At 38.2% G+C, this 21592-nt stretch overlaps 1 protein-coding gene across 12 annotated transcripts in view; it reads left to right on the top strand.

Annotated features, from left to right (window-relative positions):
- Window positions 1-21592, top strand: part of NSUN6 (NOP2/Sun RNA methyltransferase 6) — an 86401-nt gene that overhangs the window by 12799 nt on the left and 52010 nt on the right. For all 12 annotated transcript variants that reach the window (XM_064368379.1, XM_064368380.1, XM_064368382.1 and 9 more), the window contains exons 4-7: window positions 2377-2486; window positions 4015-4168; window positions 8601-8682; window positions 15444-15563. In XM_064368379.1, coding sequence (XP_064224449.1) covers window positions 2377-2486; window positions 4015-4168; window positions 8601-8682; window positions 15444-15563 — 466 coding nt within the window. The remainder of the gene's footprint in view (window positions 1-2376; window positions 2487-4014; window positions 4169-8600; window positions 8683-15443; window positions 15564-21592) is intronic.

A 21592-nucleotide genomic window follows, 5' to 3' on the forward strand; every position in this document is an offset into this window, starting at 1 on the left:
GGGGGAAAGACAGTAATCACAAATGTAATGACTATGAATTTCTAGAATTGAAGAAAAATTTAAGAAGTGTGAGTTTGAAGCCAAAATAAAAGTAGATCTGTATCTAGATACTTCAGAGTGAAACTGCAGAACACCAAAGACATAGAGAAAATCTGAAACCAATGGTAAAAGGCAGGAAGCTATTTCACTAATCACATAAAGAGATGATACCTGTCTGACATCAGGAGAAAGGTCCACAGGACCTTTCAGAACTGGAAGATAGCATGATTCCTACATCAGTGTCAAGGCTTAGCAAGGGTTTAAGATGCTGAGTATCTTAGTTTATCTTATGCTGCTATAACAGAATACTTCAGAGTGGGTAATTTATAAAGAACATAAAGTTATTTTTTATAGTGTTAGAGGTTGGGAAGTCCAAGATCAAGGCAGTTGCATCTGATCAGAGCTTTCCTGCTGCATCCTTAAATAGTTGAGGGCAGAAGGGCAAGAGAAAGCAAACTCATCACTCCAAGCCCTTTTTATTATGGCATTAATTCATTCATTGAGGGCAGAGCCCTCATGACCTAAACAATGCCCAATAGGCCTTGCATTCCAACACTGTTGCACTAGGGATTAAGTTTCCAGCACATGAATATTGGAGGACACATTCAGACCGTAACACTGAGGCATCTAGTTTGGTTATCCAGGCAGATATGATGCCTTGTTCAAGACTAGAAAGAGGATGAAAAGATTTGGGATTCAGCCGAGAAGTTGAGGAAAAGATGAGGGAAAAGTAACACTGTTCAGGACTTGCTGAGTTTAAAGTAACTGAGACATCTCTATATAGCTGTTTGTAGGTAGTTAAAAATGTCAAGTAAGAGTCTAGGCCGGGTGCAGTGGCTCACGTCTGTAATTCCAGCACTTCGGGAGGCTGAGGCTGGTGGATAACCTGAGATCAGGAGTTTGAGACCAGCCTGGCCAACATGGTGAAACCCCAGTCCCTACTAAAAATACAAAAATTAGCTGGGTGTGGTGGTGGCTGACTGTATTCCCAGCTACTCAGGAGGCTGAGGCACAAGAATCACTTGAACCCAGATGGCAGAGGTTGCAGTGAGCTGAGATCACGCCGCTGCACTCCATTATGGGCGACAGAGCAAGACTTGGTCTCAAAGAAAAAAATGTCTAGAAAGGTTAAACATTAGAATTTGTGGATTGTTTTTGTGAGTGATTATTGAAATCATAAGATTGCCAAGGGATAGAATGCAAGGTGAGTAGAGATGGTGGCATGTTTTGGAACCTGGTGGGGAGAGCCTTTTTAAGAAGTAGGCAGAGGGCTGGGAGCGGTGGCTCACACCTGTAATCCCAGTATTTTGGGAGGCCGAGGCGGGTGGATCGTGAGGTCAGGAGATAGAGACCATCCTGGCCCACATGGTGAAACCCCATCTCTACTAAAAATACAAAAATTAGTTGGGCATGGTGGTGTGTGCTTGTAATCCCAGCTACTTGGTAGGCTGAGACAGGAGAATCACTTGAACTTGGAAGACGGAGGTTGCAGTGAGCCAAGGCGGTGCCACTGTATTCCAGTCTGGGCAACAGAGTGAGACTCCATCTAAAAAAAAAAAAAAAAAAAAGTAGGCAGAGAATGAGCAGCAGAATGTTTGAGACCAGGAAGTAGTAGTATAAAACTGAAAATTTAGTAAGTTTGATGATTTGGGGCCATGGAAAGAAGATGGGATGCCCTTAATTCTCTGAGCAATGAGTTGTGATAACACATCCAAAGAAGCTTATTAGAGACCCAGTGTTCAGGGTTTTTATTTAGGACTGATCACATTGGGCCCCTGATCTTTGGAACCCTGATTATTAGAAGTAATGCACATTTTACTGGTCTAAGAAATGAATGGAATATGAGAAATTGGAAAAGACTTAAGAAGATTGGGCAGCAAAAGAAGGAAAAAAGACTTATCTTCTTTTCCTGTCTTGTTTAAATTATTCATAATTTACCATGCCATGGTTTACTACTTTGGAAATATTTTTGTAATTGTAATTCCTTGTGTATTTTTCTATTTTAGTCTTTGAAGATAGAAAAAGTCTATTTTTCTTCTAATGGTGTGATAAACAGTAATGCTTGTTAACTGATTAAGCAATTTCTGATGCCACTTTATATTGCCTTTCACCAGATGGACCTCTTTTGATTTTTTTTCTTCCTCTTAAGTGCCCATCGTCGTCGTGGTGGTGTTTTTTCCTGTTTCCTCTGTATGTATGCCTCTTTTTTCAGCTTTTTCTTTTGTATTCAGGACAATTAAGATTAAAGAGGCTATTAGATTTCAGATAGAACACGGGAAAAGTTGGTAGGCATTGGAGGTATGTTACCATTAAACTTCTTGTGTCTTACATTTCTAGGAAGAATATTAAAAAACAACAGTGTGAAGCCATTGTTGGAGCCCAGTGTGGCAATGCAGTTTTAAGAGGAGCCCATGTCTATGCCCCAGGAATTGTGTCAGCATCAAAATGTAAGTATAATGTTTGGATTTCTCTTTAAGGTTCTTTAAAATTTATGTGCATTTTCAAATGGAAAGTTTATTGAATTGCCACTAAGATGTATTCCAAATTTACCTTGGTTGGATATTTTTCAAGCTTTGCGTTGAGGGTTTTATTTGATAAGGACTAACAAACTAGTCATCATATAATGTTTTCTGACAGTCTTTTTTTTTTTCTTTCCAAATAAGGATGTGTTTGATGATGATTGTTTTAGTGGATCATTACTGATGAATAGAGAGAATATACAAAACTTCTGTTTTGTATTCTTGACTGCATTGCCTTAAAACCTCAGAAAGCTGTCGTATCATTAGTGAAAGAACACTGGGATGAAACTTAGTATTCTTTACTCACCCAGTTGGTGACATATCTGTATTGCATATGCTTAGTAAGTTAGTCACTGTGGCTCAGTGGTACCTTATTGGACTTGAAATCAAGAAACAGTGACTTTACTGTGTAGCAAACTTATCCAGTCTCTGGGCCTCAGTTATGGTGTCCTTGAAATAACTAATTTGATCTGCATCAGAATTGGGCCAACCACTACCTGCTGGCCAAGTCTGGCCCATGTCTGTTTGTGTATGGCCCACAAGCTAAGAATGGTTTTTCCAGTTTTAAAATGTTGTAAAAAGATACACCTACAAAGAAGAATATGCCAGAGAGACCTTACGTGACTACAAAGCCTAGAATATTTATAATATTTATTTGCCCTTTACAGGAAAAGTATGTTGATATCTAATTTACATGATTTTAACAGTTCCCTTAGCTCTAATAGGCTGCTTGCTATTGTTGCCAGGTAATAGCCCAAATAAATTTATGATAGATTAGGTTTAAAAATGTTTTTTGGAAGTGGACTGTAATTTTCCATTATAAATATAACTGGGAGCTATTATAGAAAAAATGAAATGCCTACAAAAACTGGATTTAATCAGTCATATAAATCAACTCTGTGTATACTGTAAAAGGTGTTCTAAGAGTATACACACATATACGCATACATGTGTGTGTGTATGTGTATATATATGAATGGATGTATATGCTTATCATTGTGCTGTCACAGCAAAATAGCAAAGAAGTACAGACAGAGTAATGGGATTTAGAAACATTTCTTTGAAGGATTTTTAGGTACATTTTTGAAGAGTTATTTTGAAGGAAACTTAGAACTTTGAGACTTGAGCTGAGATGTCAAGATTTATAAGAAATCCTTTAAGGCTTGGGGGAAATAATTTAGCTCAGCTAAAGATTTGCAGTTGAGGGTAGGATGTTTTCAAGTTGTCCTATTTCTTTGTTTTCACTGAAAAAGATTCTTTAGTGAGTTTTATTGTTGGGTAACATTTTAAAGTAAAAAGTCAGATTTTCTATTGAAGATTATATTGAGACAATGAGCCAGTTTGAACTGCTTCAGGCCCACTATAGATGCCTCTAGAGATCGCCTAGCCCAAATAATTTTCATGATTCTTCTGCTAAAGTATAGATCAATGTTACCTGATTTTTTTCTTTCTCTAGTTATGAAAGCTGGAGATGTTATATCTGTATACTCTGATATTAAAGGAAAATGTAAGAAAGGAGCCAAAGAGTTTGATGGAACAAAAGTATTTCTTGGAAATGGGATTTCCGAACTAAGCCGCAAAGAAATCTTCAGTGGGTTACCTGAACTGAAGTATGTCATCAAGTGTTTTGGGGAAATCAGCATCCTTTTTGTGGGTCAATGAAAACTAAAAATGATGTAAAATGTATCTAGTTGTGTTATATGAGGGTTTTTTGTTTTTTTTTTTCGTATAAATCCAACTAGAAAAAGATTGTTTAACCCATATTTTCATAATTTTTGGTCAAAAAGGGTAACTGATCAAATTAAAGAGCCTCATTAAGCAACCAGTTACATTGTAATTATCAAATAATTTTACTTGTCCTTCTGAATTTTATTTCTTTGGAAATATTTTGCATCTTTGAAAAACCATGTTGATCTTGAAGGAGACTGCATTAGATGATCTATCCAGATCATTTTTAACATTCTTATTTGTCAAGAAAAAGTTTGATTTTAATATAAATTAAAATATTTTTTGATTAAAAATAAATTTTGCCAGAAAGCTAGCACTCACATGAATATTTATAGGTAAAAATGAATGTTTAGGTTTGTTAAAACTAAATTAAAATATTGTCTGTTCTAAATCATCTTCGGTTGCTAATGGCCCTAAATAAATTGGTAAAAAATCCAGGCTCTTCTTTCGCTTAGTCTTCAGAGGCTGTTTGAATTTTGAATTCTGTGGACAGCTCTGTTACTCCAAAGTTCATGGCTGACATACACATGCTGAAAGCTGTGAATTTCTCCATTTAGAATTGGATGATATCCCTGATTCTTACAAGTTTTTCATGTTGCAACAATTTGAGTTAGCAGTTGAAATTCATTCGTTTTTCTGAAGAAATTGACTGTTGGATTCCCTAGATCTAAATAGCAGCACTTTCCAAATGGCCGAAAACAAAGATTTTGTTCTCCTTAGAAGGCTTCATGAATATAAAGATTATGCACATATCTGCTATGTTTATCTTTGGACCTGTAACAGGTAATTGGTATTTTGACTACCTCCGTTAGTTCATTGTTAATGGTATACTCTTCATTCTCTTAGGTTATTTGATGTGATTCCAGTTATTGTGCTGAATAATGTTTTCTGAACAATATTCTGGATAATTGTTTTGGTGGCGGAAGTTAGGAGGCAGCCATCTTTCAAAAAACTGTTGGTTTTTTGGCTGGGTGTGGTAGCTCACTTCTGTAATTCCAGCACTTTGAGAGGCCAAGATGGGTGACCTCACTTGAGGTCAGGAGTTCGAGACCAGCCCGGCCAACTTGGTGTAGCCCTGTCTCTACTAAAAATACATAAATTAGCCAGGTGTGGTGGTGGGTGCCTGTAATCCCAGCTACTCAGGAGGCTGAGGCTGTAGAATCGCTTGAACCCAGGAGGCAGAGGTTGCAGTTGGCCCAAGATCGCACCACTGCACTCCAGCCTGGGTGACACAGCCAGACTTCAGAATTTCAAAAAAGGAAAAAAACATTGGTTTTTAAACTCAACTTACTCAGTTATACTGTTGCAAGTTTTTTCTCTTCCTGTGTGAGAAGCAAGGCTGCTGTAACAAATGCTACCTGTTTCTTATTTGTATTCTTTAAAAAGTTTTAAACCAACACAACTAATGGTACAATTGTTATTCATTTAGTGGACTTGAGCCCTTTGCTTTCTTGAATTCCAGGTGGGTTGAATCATTCATGGATTCATGGAGGTAGTTTAATTTACTAACAGACTGTTTTACCCTGTGCAGTCTTGTTCTTTGCATTATTATGTGGAGATACATGGCTACAAAAATATATTTTAAAAGAACATATAATTTCATACCTGAATAATAATTGGCTTAAATTCTTCTTTATTATGTTATTTTAAGTTCAGTGATTTATAGCACTCACTTATTCTGGTAGGCATAGTCAGAAGGAGATAGTCAAAGAGCACCAGAACCTAAAGTGGCAGTTAGGAACTGAGTTAGGAAGACAGGCATGAACATTTTAAAGTTTCAGTATTTTTTAGAGGACCAGAGTCTTACAAGTCAGAAAGTCATTTAAATTATGGAGTGATCAGACTATGGAATTCAAGATACTCAAAAATAATTGTAGACTCTGGTCTACAAGTATTAGTTGTAGACTGTTGATCAAGGTAAGAGTACCAGGTGTCACAACAAAGGACTGACTTGCTTTGTTTTTTCTTGTAGAGATAGGGTCTAGCTCTGTCACTCAGGCTGAAGTGGTGTAATCAAAGCTCAGTGTAACCTTGAACTCCTGAGCTCAAGCGATCCTCCTACTTCAGCTTCTGAGTAGCTAGTACTATAGGCACATACCACCACGACCAGGTAATATTTTAAATTCCTTTTTTTTTTTTTTTTCTTTGAGACAAGGTTTTGCTCCTGTTGCCTATGCTGGAGGGCAGTGGCGCAATCTTGGCTCATGGCAACCTCCTCCTCCCGGACTCAAGCGATTCTCCTGCCTCAGCCTCCTGAGTAGCTGGGATTACAGGCATGTGCCACCATGCCTGGCTAATTTTGTATTTTTAATAGAGACAGGGTTTCTCCATGTTAGTCAGGCTGGTCTTGAACTCCAGACCTCAGGTGATCTGCCCACCTTGGCCTCCCAAAGTGCTGGGATTATAGGCGTGAGCCACTGCGCCCGGCTTTTAAATTTCTTTTCATAGAGATGGGGATTTTGCTATGTTGCCCAGTCTGGTCTTCAACTCCTGGTCTCAAGCAGTCTTTCCACCTTGGCCTCCCAAAGTGCTAGGATTACAGTCATGAGATGCCACACCCAACCAGGACTGGCTTTCAAATGTGAGTCAGTGACATTTCAGAAGGTTCCTTTGTATACTTTATGCTCAGGGGCAGGGACTGTTTGCCTTGGAAGTGAATACAGTGGTTTGATTTGATCCTGACTGAGTTTTACCTCTGATTAAAAGTTTACATTCATGAATTTCAAGTGGTAAACAAATGAGGAGCATGGTAAAGGGGTGGGAAGAGAAAGAAGATGAGTCAGCATTTATTATATGCTAAAGGCTGTAAGAACTGAGGGAGCCAGGCATGCTGGCTCATATCTGTTACTCCAGCAACTCCGGAGGCTAAGGCAGGAGGATCGCTTGAGGCTAGGAATTTGATGCCAGTTTGGGCATGGTGGTGTGTACCCGTAGTCCCAGCTACTGGGGAGGCTGAGGTGGGAGGATGAACCCAGGAGTTAGAGGCTGCAGTGAGCTATGATTGTGCCACTGCACCCAGCCTGGGTGACAGAATGAGACCATGTGTCACTACATACATACATACATACCTACATACAGACATACAACAATAAAACTGAGGGGAATTTATAATCATACCACTGCAGTAATAGTCCACAGATAGCTACTGACATTATTTTACTCTAAAGACCAACATAAACTTACCCTGTCAATATCAGATAGGGTGTACACCATCTGTGTAGATGCTTCCCTGCCAAGATCAACTCATAAGCTGTTCCATAAGCTAGCTATGAACTTGTCTACCATATTGCTTCTAAGACTTTATCTTTGTTCATCCTAATTGGGCTCTCCTTTGCTTGTACCCTTAAACCAGGTTTAAGTCTTGATTTTTTAAAAAGTTTTTATTTTATTTATTTGGGTGCTCTGTCGCCCAGGTTGGAGTGCAGTGTTAGGATCATAACTCACTGCAGCCTCTAATTCCTGGAGGCCTCAAGGGAGCCTTCTGATTCAGTCTCCTAAGTAGCTGGGACTACAGGTACACTCCACCATGCCTGGCTAGTTTATTAATTTTTTTTTTTTTTGTAGCGATATTGTCCAGGCTGGTGTCAAACTCCTGACCTCAAATGATAGTCCTGTGCTGGTCTCTCAAAGTACTGGGATTACAGGCATGAGCCACTGTGCCGGCTTAAATCCTCATTTTTATCCTTCCCTTTTAATTAGACTGTACTTTTTTCTGTGCCCTCCTAATCCCTTGAACACTCTTGATTTCTCCTTTTTCTTGCCCTCTCCGGTTTGGCCTAACACATAAGGCCAGGCTTGGCTTTGTCTGACAGGATTTGGGTGTTCTTTCTCTGCTTCGATAGTGACTGACAACCTCTGAGATTGTGATGTTTGTCTTGATGAGTCACTGTCCATGAGGCCATTCTGAGTCCTGGCCCTTCCTGGTCTGAGCAGTTACACTGCCCCTCATAAAACGGGACAAAGGTGAAAAAGATTATCCTTGGGATTGTGTCAGTACGGGCAGTTATTCTATAAAAAGCTGACAGGAAGCAGTAAAGAATGAGGTCATGTTCAAATCTCTACAGAAACTCATTTGTGCTTAAATGCAAGGTTTATGTAACGTTTTCCTTTTTAGTTCTGATGGCTTCCTATTCTGCAGGTAAAAATTCAAAAATAATTCACAGGACTACTCTATGTATTTTATTGTTGAATAAAAGAGTTCCTAAAAAGGCAGAGCATCTTATGTTTGACAAACTATTTGAGAATGTTCCCGGAAATACAGTTTGTATAGACTGTGGAATTATACAGACTAATGTTAGATTTCCTGTTTTTCAGAGGCATGGGCATAAGAATGACAGAACCAGTATATCTCAGCCCTTCATTTGACAATGTACTGCCCCGTTACTTATTTTTACAAGTAAGTATATATAAAAGTAAAATATTTAGTGACATTGAAACATACATCAGTGAACTATTTGAAATCTAGGATTTTTAAAAATTTAAGATACTTTGTGGTCTATTTATATACACTGATCTATCTTTGGTTAAGCAGTAAGAAAAAACTTCATAAATATTCTTCTTTTACTCATTTGATTTTTAAACTACCTTTTTTAATCTTTCTTTGCCTAAAGATGATTTAATAATTGATTAAAATTACTGTTTTCCATCTCAAAATATTAATCTCTGAATATCTGAATATTGCATGCATTTGTTATACATGTGTGCTGTTCCATTAGTAACTCATTTGATTTGTTATAGTCTGCTGGCTAAGTGTATTATTATTATTCGCAATATAAGATGAAGATACTGAAGACCAGATTTATTGGGGCTCTTGGCGTGTGTCACACCAGTAGTAATTGGTGGTATCTGAACTCAAACCTAAGTCCAAATGCTGTGTGCTGTCCTACCTTCTCTGTCCAGTAATTATTATTATTAGTAGTATTATTTTTGAGACAGGCTCTCACTCTGTTGTCCATGCTGGAGTGCAATGGTGCAATTGTAGCTCAGTGTAACTTCAACCCACTGGGCTCAAGTGGTCTTCCTGCCTCAGCCTCCCAAATAGCTGGGCCCATAGGTGTGCACTACCATGCCTGACTAATTTTTTTGACATTTTTGTAGGGATGGGATCTCACTTTGTGGTCCAGGCTGGTCTCAAACTCCTGGCCTCAAGTGATCCTCCTGCCTTGGCCTCCCAAAGTGTTGGAATTATAGGTGTGAGCCACTGCACCTGGCCTCTTCCCAGTATTTAGCCAGTAGACATTTTATAAATTCAGAGATTATTTCCGGTGTGAACGAACAGAAAAGCAGATGTTTATTATACTCTTAACTGCACATTGGTGATGGTCTAACACGTTAGGATATATAATCTAACATATAATTGCTTATGAATCATTTTGGGGATTTTTGTTTGCTAATTTTAGTTTCAGTGTTCAATGGAGTTTTTTTTTGTGTGCTTGTTGATTATATAATTCATTTTTAAACATTTGTGTTCATTTGAAAATGTAGCCATGAATCATTGCTAATGATATCTGCACTCCTTCAAATTAATAACGTTAAATGCACCGTTAGTTTTCTCTTTGGTTTGACAGTACCTGCTCATCCCATAATTTAGGTTTTGTTTTGTTTTGTTTGAGATAGGATCTCACTCTGTCACCCAGGCTGGAGTGCAGTGTCATAATCTTGGTCACTGCAACCTCACCCTCCCAGGCCCAGGTGATCCTCCCACGTCAGCCTCCTTGGGTAGCTGGGACTACAGCATGTACCACCGCACCTGACTAATTTCTATATTTTTAGTAGAGATGGGGTTTTGCCATATTGCCCAGGCTGGTATTGAATTCCTGAGCTCAAGTGATTCTCCTGTCTTGGTCTTCCAAAGTTCTGGGATTATAGGCATGAGCCACTGTGCCTGGTCATAATTTAGTTTTGACTTTATAAAAGAAACCTTTTTTACATTTTTTTGCTATCTATAGCTGTACTCCTTCACCTTAAAATCAGTTTAATGATGACTTGATGAAATATTGTCATTTTCTGATTCATAATGTTTAGACTACCATAGAGCTATATTCTTTGTCACCTAATAGCAAGGGACATGAGAATTTCCTGCCAGAATTAAGCTTTTGTGTCAGAGGGTAGAGTTTAAGCTTTTGTCTTCTCTCCAGTGAAACTGGTTTTATTTGATGACCAGTTTCTGATGGCCAGTGAAACTTATTATAAGGGATACTAAGGGTATCGTAGCTAACATTGACTGAGTGCTTATTGTGGTCCATGTACTGAGCTGAGTGTTTTACATAAGTTATTACATTTACTTCCTGGAAACCTTCAATTTCATAGATAAGGAAATAGAGCCTTAGAAAGGTAAAGTGCATAGCATATAGTAGGTATTTATAATTTTTCAGTGATTAAATGAGTGATTTGCTGTGTGCTGTGTAGATAAAAAATTAGCACAGTCAAAATTTGAATACAGGTCCTTCTGACTTCTAACCTGTATTCTTGGCCCCATGCCAGTGCTCCAAATATAACCCTTGGAAGATCTGCATCTGAATCACCTGCAGCACCTTTTGAAAATGCAGTTCTTGGGTCATAATTTAGATTTACTGAGTTCCAAGTTCAGAGGGTGAGGGATTTAAGCAATTCACATATGATATTAAATTTCCCAAGTGCTTCTTTGACAATTTCCCAAAAACTCTGTGGTCAGTGTTTTAACATAAGATATTAGTTGATCGCCGGGCGCTGTGGCTCACGCCTGTAATCCCAGCACTTTGGGAGGCCGAGGCGGGTGGATCACGAGGTCAAGAGATCGAGACCATCCTGGTCAACATGGTGAAACCCCGTCTCTACTAAAAATACAAAAAATTAGCTGGGAATGGTGGCGTGTGCCTGTAATCCCAGCTACTCGGGAGACTGAGGCAGGAGAATTGCCTAAACCCAGGAGGTGAAGGTTGCAGTGAGCTGAGATCGCGCCATTGCACTCCAGCCTGGGTAACAAAGGCGAAACTCCGTCTCAAAAAAAAAAAAAAAAAAAATAGATATTAGTTGATCTTTTTGTGTTAGATTTTCCTTTTCAACCTGGTTCAGAACTGCCAGATTCCTAAGTGGGTCTTAACTGATCCATAAAACCTAAATAGCTTAATTCAGTGCAGACCAGAACCAGGTGATACTTATTTCTCTAAGGAAAATTCTAAAAGTGCAGAAGAGTAAGTTTAAGAAGAATGTGGAATTTAAAAAATTCATTATTATCCTTGAATTTTTACATACATAATGATTTTCACAAATAGAACAAGTTTCACATTTACATATAATGGTAATATAAAACATTTGGAATGTTTCAACGAGTCGCCTTTCTTTTCAAACAAACATACTTGAATACTCAAGTGGATTAAATGACAGTCACTGAAAGTACATCACATAAGAGGCATCATCTAAATGAAAGTACTTTTCGATAGTGTTAAATTATTGCAGTAGATGCTGATACTTTAATAACAAATTTAAAATTTTTGCTTTTGTCAGTATCCATGCTTCACTTCTCTAACAGCTAAGAAGCTCATTGTAGCCATAATTTGCAGTTTTCATTTTGGTTTTAGGAATTGATTAACTTAGATCTAATAGAGAAGATGCCCAAGCCTTTCATAGATCTCAGGCTACACAGGGAGGTTTATTCTCTCACAAATTTTATAATTTAATCACACCATTCACCAAGACTCTGCAGTAAATTCATATGTATCAAATCACTTGAAAAACTTGCTCTATCACCTAGGCTGGAGTGCAGTGGTGTGATCTCAGCTCACTGCAACTTCTGCCTCCCAGGTTCAAGCAATTCTCCTGGCTCAGTCTCCCGAGTAGCTGGGGCTACAAGTGCGTACCACTGTGCTCAGCTAATTTTTATATTTTTAGTAGAGACGGGGTTTCACCATGTTGGTCAGGATGGTCTCAATCTCTTGACCTCGTGATCTGCCCACCTTGGCCTCCTAAAGTTGGGATTACAGGTATGAGCCGCTGTGCCAGCCAGCTAGTAGTCTTTTTTCTTTTGTGTTTTTGAGGCAGTATCTCACTTTGTCTCCCAGGCTGAGTGTGGTAGTGAAATTATGGCTCACTGCAGCCTGGACCTTCCAGGTTCAAGTGATCTTCCTGCCTCAGCCTCCTAAGTAGCTGGTACTATAGGCACACAGCACTACGCATTGCCAATTTTTTATTTTTTTTTTATACAGATGAGGTCTCACTATGTTGCCCAGGCTGGTCTGAAACCTCTCATCTGAAGCGGTCCTCCCATCTAGGCCTCTGAAAGTGTTGGGATTATAGGCATGAACCACCACACCCGGCCTTTCTTTTCATTCTGTGTGATTATTGTTTTGTTATTGTGCAGGACAGGAGGACATAATTAAATGCTTTGTCTTGGAAAAATATTCGGGAAATTTGTGGGGGTTTTTCATTTTCATTTGGTTTTTGATGCCTCTTGCCTTTTTCCCCCAAGCCTGTACCTGGGGGGAATACCAACAGCTAATGCAAAAGCTTCACGTTGTGGTGGGGGCTTTTTAGTGGTAGGGGGGTTTATGGTCAGGGGCTCGTGATAAGGATTATTTTTAATTTTAGTATCTCAGATTACCCAAAGATATTTTGTAAAGTTAATAGGAGTATTGTACATAGTCATTAAATTGCAATTCTGCTATATCATTTGGTTTCTCAGAATCAAGAAGGAAACTTTTAAATTGCTTAAACACAATCCATAGAATTAAGAAGCATTAGATGCCCTTCAGTGGAACTAATTGTCTGATAAAGGTTTAACAGTTAAATACTTAGAGCAGCTGCTTTCAAAGTTATAGTCTTGGTTCACTGGAAGAAAAAATTGGTGCCTGAAACTTAATTTTTTTTTTGAGATGGAGTTTTGCTCTAGTTGCCCAGGTTGGAGTGCAGTGGTGTGATCTGGACTCATTGCAATCTTCACCTCCCAGGTTCTCCTGCCTCAACCTCAGAGTAGCTGGGATTAGAGGCATGCACCACCACACCCAGCTAATTATTTTGTATTTTTAGTGGAAATGGTATTTCTCCAAGTTGGTCAGGCTGGTCTCGAACTCCCAAACTCAGGTGATCTGCCCACCTCGGACTCCCAAAGTGTGCTGGAATTACAGGCGTGAGCCATGGTGCCCAGTCCTTAATTTTTTAAGTGCCTCATTTCTTCTAAGCAATTTAAAGAGGTTGCACAAACTAGGGATCATTGAGTAAATACTTCTGCCTGGCCCTACCACTTGTGGCTGCCTTCCTTTGTCTGGGTTAGAACCTGGATCAGATGTTTAAAAGCTTTCATAGGTGATTCTAATGTGCAGCTAAGTGGTAGTCAGTGTAGTCCAGCAGTGGTGTGTGGGTGGATGCACACTAGAATCACGTAGGGTGATTTTGAAACCACTGATGATCCAGTGCTAGAAATTCTCACTTTACTAGATAAGGCCCAGACTTTTTACCTAAGCTTACCAGGTGATTATATTGCAAAACCAGTGTAAAGGAATATTATAGAGGAAGGTAGCAAATGATTTTAAGAAAACTGTCACCGGGCACAGTGGCTCACACCTGTAATCTCAGTACTTTGGGAGGCCAAGACTGGAGGATAACCTGAGCCTGGGAGTTTGAGACTGCCTAGGCAACATATTGTAAACCCTGTCTCTACATTTGATCTTATCCAAAAGGCCAAGAAGCGGTACAGTGTGACCCCATCACTACAAAAAATTTACAAAATTAGCCAGACTTTGTAGTCCTAGCTACTCTGGAGACTGAGGTGGAGGATTTCTTGAGCCCAGGAGTTCAAGGCGGCAGAGAGCTATGATTGCACCACTGCACTCCAGCCTGTGTGACAGAGCAAGACTGTATCTCCAAAAATAAATAAATAAATTTAAAAAACTGTCATTTGAATCTTTAATGAAGCGTATTGACATGGACTGTTTCATATTTTTCCACTTACTACAATCAGAAGGTTCTTAATATATTATGTTTGAATGGAAACTTACATAATCTTTAGCCGATCCATTAATGTTATCATTTTTAGGAGTGAAGCATAGCAAGTTGTCTCCAGATAAAGAATCACCAAACGTTTAGCAGCTTCAAACATGTTGTAGCGTTTTCATCTTGGAGTTCCATTTAAATATTTTTGTAGTAAATAAAACTTGCTGCCAGGTGTACTGGCTGACACCTGTAATCCCAACACTTTGCGAGGCCTAGATAGGCAGATGGCCAGAGCCCAGGAGTCCTAAGACCATCCTGGGCAACGTGAGGAAACCCTGTCTCTGCAAAATATATAAAAAATTAGCTGGGCTAGGTGATGTGTGCCTATAGTCCCAGCTACTTGGGAGGCTGAGGTGGGAGGATTGATTAAGCCCAGGAGGTTGAGGCTTTAGTGAGCTGTGATTGTGTCACTGCACTGCAACCTGCGTGACAGAGCCAGACCCTGTCTCAAAAATATAAATAAATCATAGAACTTGCTGGATAAACTATAGCAAAGCTATTTTTAGTGTTTGTAGCTCTTTTGGTGCCTACATTATTTGCACTGATTTTAATGCTTGTTATATTCAGAGGAAGAAATTTCCTTGTTGGAAACTCCTTTCTCACCATTGAGTTTGTTTTGAAGTGGTGATCTTAGATTCCCTTGAGAATGTTGCAGCCAACTCAAAGTTCTTGAGGATGTTTTAGTAAGAATGAATTGAAATCTTTAAGGTTTAAGAGGCATGATTGGGAGGATCCCAAATTTAAGCCCAGCCTAAGCAAAATAATGAGACCCTGTCTCCAAAATAAGCAAATAACTCCATGCTTGTTAGACTCTGTTTTTCTTGCAAGATAATTTTAGAAATGAGTTATTTTATGACAGTATTCCATCTGTTTTATTCAAGGCTGTCATTCTATAGTAAGTAGTCCTTATATAATTAATACTAATAAATTAATGATTTAATATGACTTACTGTTATAGATGAGGTATGTTTTGTGTTCTTTCATAGGTGGTTTGTGTGTAAGTCCTGGGAGATCATAGGATAGTCTAGGAAATTGTGAATTTCCTGAGTATATTTATAAAAACTATCCTCTTGGCAGACTTGGGGATGCTGTATAGTGGATTAAACCCAGAGGTTTCTTTACATTCTCTGGTTCTCAAATTAAAAATGGTTTAGGATAATTGATAATTGATAACATTTTTTTTCCTTATAGAATTTGCCATCTGCTGTAGTAACTCATGTTCTAAATCCTCAACCTGGAGAGAAGATTCTAGACTTGTGTGCAGCACCTGGAGGCAAAACAACACACATTGCAGCACTAATGCATGATCAGGTGAGACTGTCTTCATGGCAAAACCACTTTCAAAGCAGTATATATTTCAGTAGTGAAGGTTGGGACAACGTGTAACTTCTGAAACATACAGCCATTCACAGTCTATTTCAGATTCAGCCAAAATGAAAACTATTCAGTGATGTCAGTCACCACATATTAAGCTCAGTAGATAATGATCATTTATGAAGACTGTCTCAAGACCTTCTTGAATTTTACAGTTTGCTAATATTATTATAGACTACTTCTGTTATTAAATTTAATACATTTAGATATTATTTCATATTCTTAAGATTTTGTAGTTTAAACGATTAAAATATATTCTGCCATTAAAAACTAATTTCACAGTACATTATCAAAGTGTGAAATATGTATATGTTAAGATATATATACACAGTTCTATAATGCATAGATATACACATACATTTAGAATATTTACTATTTAAAGTTATTTTGTTCTAAGAAATATCTCTAATAGAAAAGGATATTTTTTAAATACTGAAAATGAGAATCAAAAAAGAGTAAAGGATATTTGTTGTTTAAATTTTGAGGAATTTAATACCCTTAGAGAGAATATACTTGTCTGCTTATTTATACTCCTCTTTGCCTCAAAAGAATTTAAAGTGGTAACAAAAACTCTTGAGGGAAAATGTATTAAATACCACTAGTGCATAAAATAAAGCATCTGAAATAAGAGTTCATTTTGTGGAATTGCAATGTTTAATGCAAATCATTTTTCAGTTTATATGGAAGATTTAAGTTTCATCACGATAGGTTTTGAGAAAGTTTTAATTCTTAATTTATGGTGTATTTATTGTATTTGCTTAAAGATAATTATTCGTAGAGATTTGGCTTTCTCTTAGTAAAAAAAAGTGTTTCCAAAGGGAGTCTGGATATTATGGGTGTATCAGTTTTCTATTGGTTTTATGATATGTAAAGACACAAAATTTTGGTGGCATACAACTAAACATTTTGGGGTCTCGGAAGTCTATGGGATTCAGCTGATCTCTGCTGGGCTCACTCATGTACTAACTAGTCAGCTGCAGGTGAACTAGGCATTTCTGATGGTCTTGGGTGGGCCCGTTCGCTTAGCCTTGGATAATTGTTGGCTCAGCTAAAGTGGCCTCAGCTGAGACAACTAGGATGCCCTGCCTCTGGTCAATGTGTAAGTTCTCCTCTGGCTAGTATCAGCAGACTACCCCAGCAGAGGGCAATAGTTGGGGGCTGGTGATGGCAGAGAGCAAAGCAGGGCAAGTGCAACTGTTCAAGTGCTTTTCATTGTATTTAAAAAAAATTTCTGCTTACATCACCTTTACTGTCATCCTGTTTATTGGCCAAAACAAATCACATGGCTGAATCTGATCAGAGTGACAACATACTGGGTATTGCAGGATTTTCTGGTGAAGAATGAATATACGTGGAAAGTTGAAGAACTGAGGCTGTGTAGGCAGCAATCAACTACAGTGGGACAGCAGTGTAGACATGAACAACCAGAACACAAATATTTGGGCCAGAACTGAATCCCAAATTGTGTTGCTGCTTTTAATTTGTTATTTGTTTTAGTAGGTAAGCAAATCTTTTATGACTGCAGCCTCGAGGCTTGTAGTTTTATAAAAGTAGCCTTCAGCTAGTTTCTCCTTTACTGTGCAATACATTTGACCCTTATTCTAGTTGTTGACTACTTTCCTAGTTGACCTCACTTTAAATGGTTTTCCTGTTTGTCAAAGTATTAATTGAAAGTGTCTCTCACTAAACCTGGTGGCATTTGAGGAATATTTACACATTTTCTGCATTGTAGGCTATGCCATTGCTGCATGTGGCATACAAGGACCATATAAAAGAAAAGAAAAGAAAAAAGCAAGAAAATATATAGAAGAGTAATTTTCACTGTCTTTGCAATTCCATTTCATAGTATATTTAAAAAAATAAGAATATCACAATGCATTCTTTTTTTTTTTTTTTTTTTTTTGAGGCAGAGTCTTGCTTTGTGGCCCAGGCTTGGCTTACTGCAACTTCCGCCTCCCAGGTTCAGGTGATTCTCATGCCTCAGCCTCCTGAGTAGCTGGGATTACAGGTGTTTGCCGCCACTCCTGACTAATTTTTGTAATTTTAGTAGAGAGGAGGTTTCACCATGTTGGCCAGTCTGATTTCAAACTCCTGGCCTCAAGTGAGGTGCCTGTCCCAGCCTCCCAAACTACTGGGATTACAGGTGTGAGCCGCTGCTCCTGACCCACAATGCATTCTTAAAATTTTGACTTCTTTATTTATTTATTTTTTAAAATTTTGCTTTGACTTCTGGGATACACGTGCAGAACGTGCAGGTTTGTTACATAGGTATACATGTGCCATGGTGGTTAGCTGCACCTGTCCACCCATTATCTAGGTTTTAAGCCCCACGTGCATTACATATTTGTCCTAATGCTACCTCTCCTCTTACCCCCAACTCCCCGACAGGCCCCCATGTGTGACGTTTCCCTCCCTGTGTCCCTGTGTTCTCATTGTTCAGCTCCCTCTTATGAGTGAGAACATGTGGTGTTTGGTTTTCTGTTCCTGTATTAGTTTGCTGAGAACAATGGTTTGCAGTTTCATCCATGTCCCTGCAAAGGACATTAACTCATTATTTTTCATGGCTGCATAGTATTGCATGATGTATATGTGCCACATTTTGTTTTTCCAGTCTGTCATTGATGATCACTTGGGTTGGTTCCAAGTCTTTGCTATTGTGAATAGTGCTGCAATACACATATGTGTGCATGTGTCTTGATTGTAGAATGATTTAAAACCCTTTGGGTATATACCCAGTAATGGGATGCTGGGTCAAATGGTATTTCTAGTTTAGATCCTTGAGGAATCCCCACACTGTCCTCCATAATGGTTGAACTAATTTACACTCCCACTAACAGTGTAAAAGTGTTCCTGTTTCTCCGCATCCTCTCCAGAATTTGTTGTTTCCCGACTTTTTAGTGATCGCCATTCTAACTGGCGTGAGATGGTAGTTCATTGTGGTTTTGATTTACATTTCTCTAATGACCAGTGATGATGAGCTTTTTTTCATGTTTTTAGCCCCATCAGTATCTTCTTTTGAGAAGTATCCATTCATATCCTTTGTCTACTTTTTGATGGGGTGGTTTTTTCCTTGTAAATTTGTTTAAGTTCCTTGTAGTTTATGGATATTAGACCTTTGCCAAACGGGTAGATTACGAAAGTTTTCTCACATTCTGTAGGTTGCCTTTTCCCTCTGATGATAGTTTCTTTTGCTGTGCAGAAGCTCTTTAGTTTAATTAGATCTCATTTGCCAATTTTGGCTTTTGTTGCAATTGCTTTTGGTGATTTAGTCAAGAAGTCTTTGCCTATGCCTATGTCCTGAATGGTATTGCCTAGCTTTTCTTCTAGGGTTTTTATGGTTTTGGGTTTTACGTTTAAGTCTCATCCATCTTGAGTTAATATTTGTGTAAGGAAGGGTCCAGTTTTTGTTTTCTGCATATGGAGAGCCAGTTTTCCTAGACTATTTATTAAATAGGGAGTCTTTCCTCATTGCTTTTGTCAGGTTTGTTGAAGATGAGATGGTTGTAGATGTCTGTTGTTATTTCTGAGGTCTCTGTTCTGTTCTATTGGTTTATATGTCTGTTTTGGTACCAATACAATGCTGTTTTGGTTACTGTAGCCTTGTAGTATAGTTTGAAGTCAGGTGGTATGATGCTGCTTTGTTCTTTTTGCTTAGGATTGTCTTGGCTATACCGGCTCCTTTTTGGTTCCATATAAAATTTAAAGTAGTTTTTTCTAATTCACTGAGAAAGTCAATCGTAGTTTAATGGGAGTAGCGCTGAATCTGTAAATTACTTTGGGCAGTATGACCATTTTCACGATATTGATTCTTCCTATCTATGAGCGTGGAATGTTTTTCTATTAGTTTGTGTCCGCTCTGATTTCCTTGAGCAGTGGTTTGTAGTTCTCTTTGAAGAGGTCCTTTGCATCCCTTGTTAGTTGTATTCCTCGGTATTTTATTCTCTTTGTAGCAATTGTGAACAGGAGTTCACTCATGATTTGGTTCTCTACTTGTCTATTGTTGGTGTATAGGAATGTTTGTGATATTTGCACATTGATTTTGTATCCTGAGACTTTGCTGAAGTTCCTTATCAGCTTAAGGAGATTTTGGGCTGAGATGATGGGGTTTTATAAATATACAATCATGTCATCTGTAAACAGAGACAACTTGACTTCCTTTCTTCCTATTTGAATACTCTTTATTTCTTTCTCTTGCCTGATTGCCCTGGCCAGAACTTCCAATATTATGTTGAATAGGAGTGATGAGAGAGGGCATCCTTGTCATGTGCTGGTTTTCAAAGGGAATACTTCAAGCTTTTGCCCATTCAGTATAATATTGGCTGTGGGTTTGTCATAAATAGCTCTCATTATTTTGAGATGTTCTATAATACTTAAGTTTATTGAGCGTTTTTAACATGAAGGGATGTTGAATTTTATCGAAGGCCTTTTTTCCATCTATTGAAGTAATCATGTGGTTTTTGTCATTGGTTCTGTTTATGTGATGGATTATGTTCATTGATTTGTGTATGCTGAACCAATTTTGCATCCCAGGCATGAAGCTGACTTGATCGTGGTGGATAAGCTTTTTGATGTATTGCTGCATCCGGTTTGCCAGTATTTTAGTGAGGATTTTTGCATCAATATTCATCAGGGATATTGGCCTGAAATTTTCTTTTTTTGTGTGTGTGTTTCTGCCAGTTTTTGGTGTCAGGATGATGCTGGCCTCATAAAATGAGTTAGGAATCATTTTCTATTGTTTGGAATCATTTCAGAAGGAATGGTACCAGCTCCTCTTTGTACCTCCAGTAGAATTCGGCTGTGAAACCGTTTGGTCCTGGGCTTTTTTTGGTTGGTAGTCTATTAGTTACTGTCTCAGTTTCAGAACTTGTTACTGGTCTATTCAGGGATTCCCCCTCTTTCTGGTTTATTCTTGGGCGGGTTTATGTGTCCAGTAATTTCTCCATTTTTTCTGGATTTTCTAGTTTATTTGTGTAGAAGTGTTTATTCTCTGATGGTAGTTTGTATTTCTGTGACATGAGTGGTGATATCCCCTTTATCATTTTTTATTGTGTCTGTTCGATTTTTGTCTTTTTTCTTCTGTATTAGTCTTGCTAATGGTCTATTTTGTTAATCTTTTCCAAAAAACCTGCTCCTGGATTCATTGATTTTTTTTTTTTTTTTTGAAGGGTTTTTTTGTGTCTCTATCTCCTTCAGTTTTGTTCTTAGTTATTTCTTGTTTTCTGCTATCTTTTGTTTGCTCTTGCTTCTCTAGTTCTTTTAATTGTGATGTTCAGGTGTCAATTTTTAGCTTTCTGATATGGGCATTTAGTACTGTAAATTTCCCTTTTAACACTGCTTTAACTGTATCCTAGAGATTCTGGTACGTTGTCTCTTTGTTCTCATTGGTTTCAAAGAACTTCTTTATTTCTGCCTTAATTTTGTTATTTACCCAGTAGTTATTCAGGAGAAGTTTGTTCAATTTCCATGTAGTTGTGCAATTTTGAGTGAGACTGTTAATCCTGAGTTCTAATTTGATTGCACTGTCGTCTGAGAGACTGTTACGATTTCCATTCTCTTGCATTTGCTGAGGAGTATTTTACTTCCAATTATATGGTCAATTTTAGAATTAAGAGCCATGTACTGAGAAGAATGCATATTCTGTTGATTTGGGGTGGAGAGTTCTGTAGATGTCTATTAGATCCACTTGATCCAGAGCTGAGTTCAAGTCCTGAATATCCTTATTAATTTTCTGCCTCATTGATCTGTCTAATATTAACAATAGGGTGTTAAAGTCTCCCACTGTTATTGTGTGGGCGTCTAAGTCTCTTTGTAGATGTCCATGCTGGAGAGGAGTTGTGATCATTTGGAGGAGAAGAGGCATTCTGGTTTTTGGAATTTTTAGCATTTTTGTGCTGGTTTTTCCTTATCTTCATGGATTTATATACCTTTAATCTTTGAGGCTGATGACCTTTGGATGGGATTTTTGT

Source organism: Aotus nancymaae, unplaced genomic scaffold (genome assembly GCF_030222135.1).
Source record: "Aotus nancymaae isolate 86718 unplaced genomic scaffold, 86718_ANA_hifiasm-v0.15.2.pri h1tg000077l, whole genome shotgun sequence".
In the NCBI taxonomy this organism is placed as follows: Eukaryota; Metazoa; Chordata; class Mammalia; order Primates; family Aotidae; genus Aotus; species Aotus nancymaae.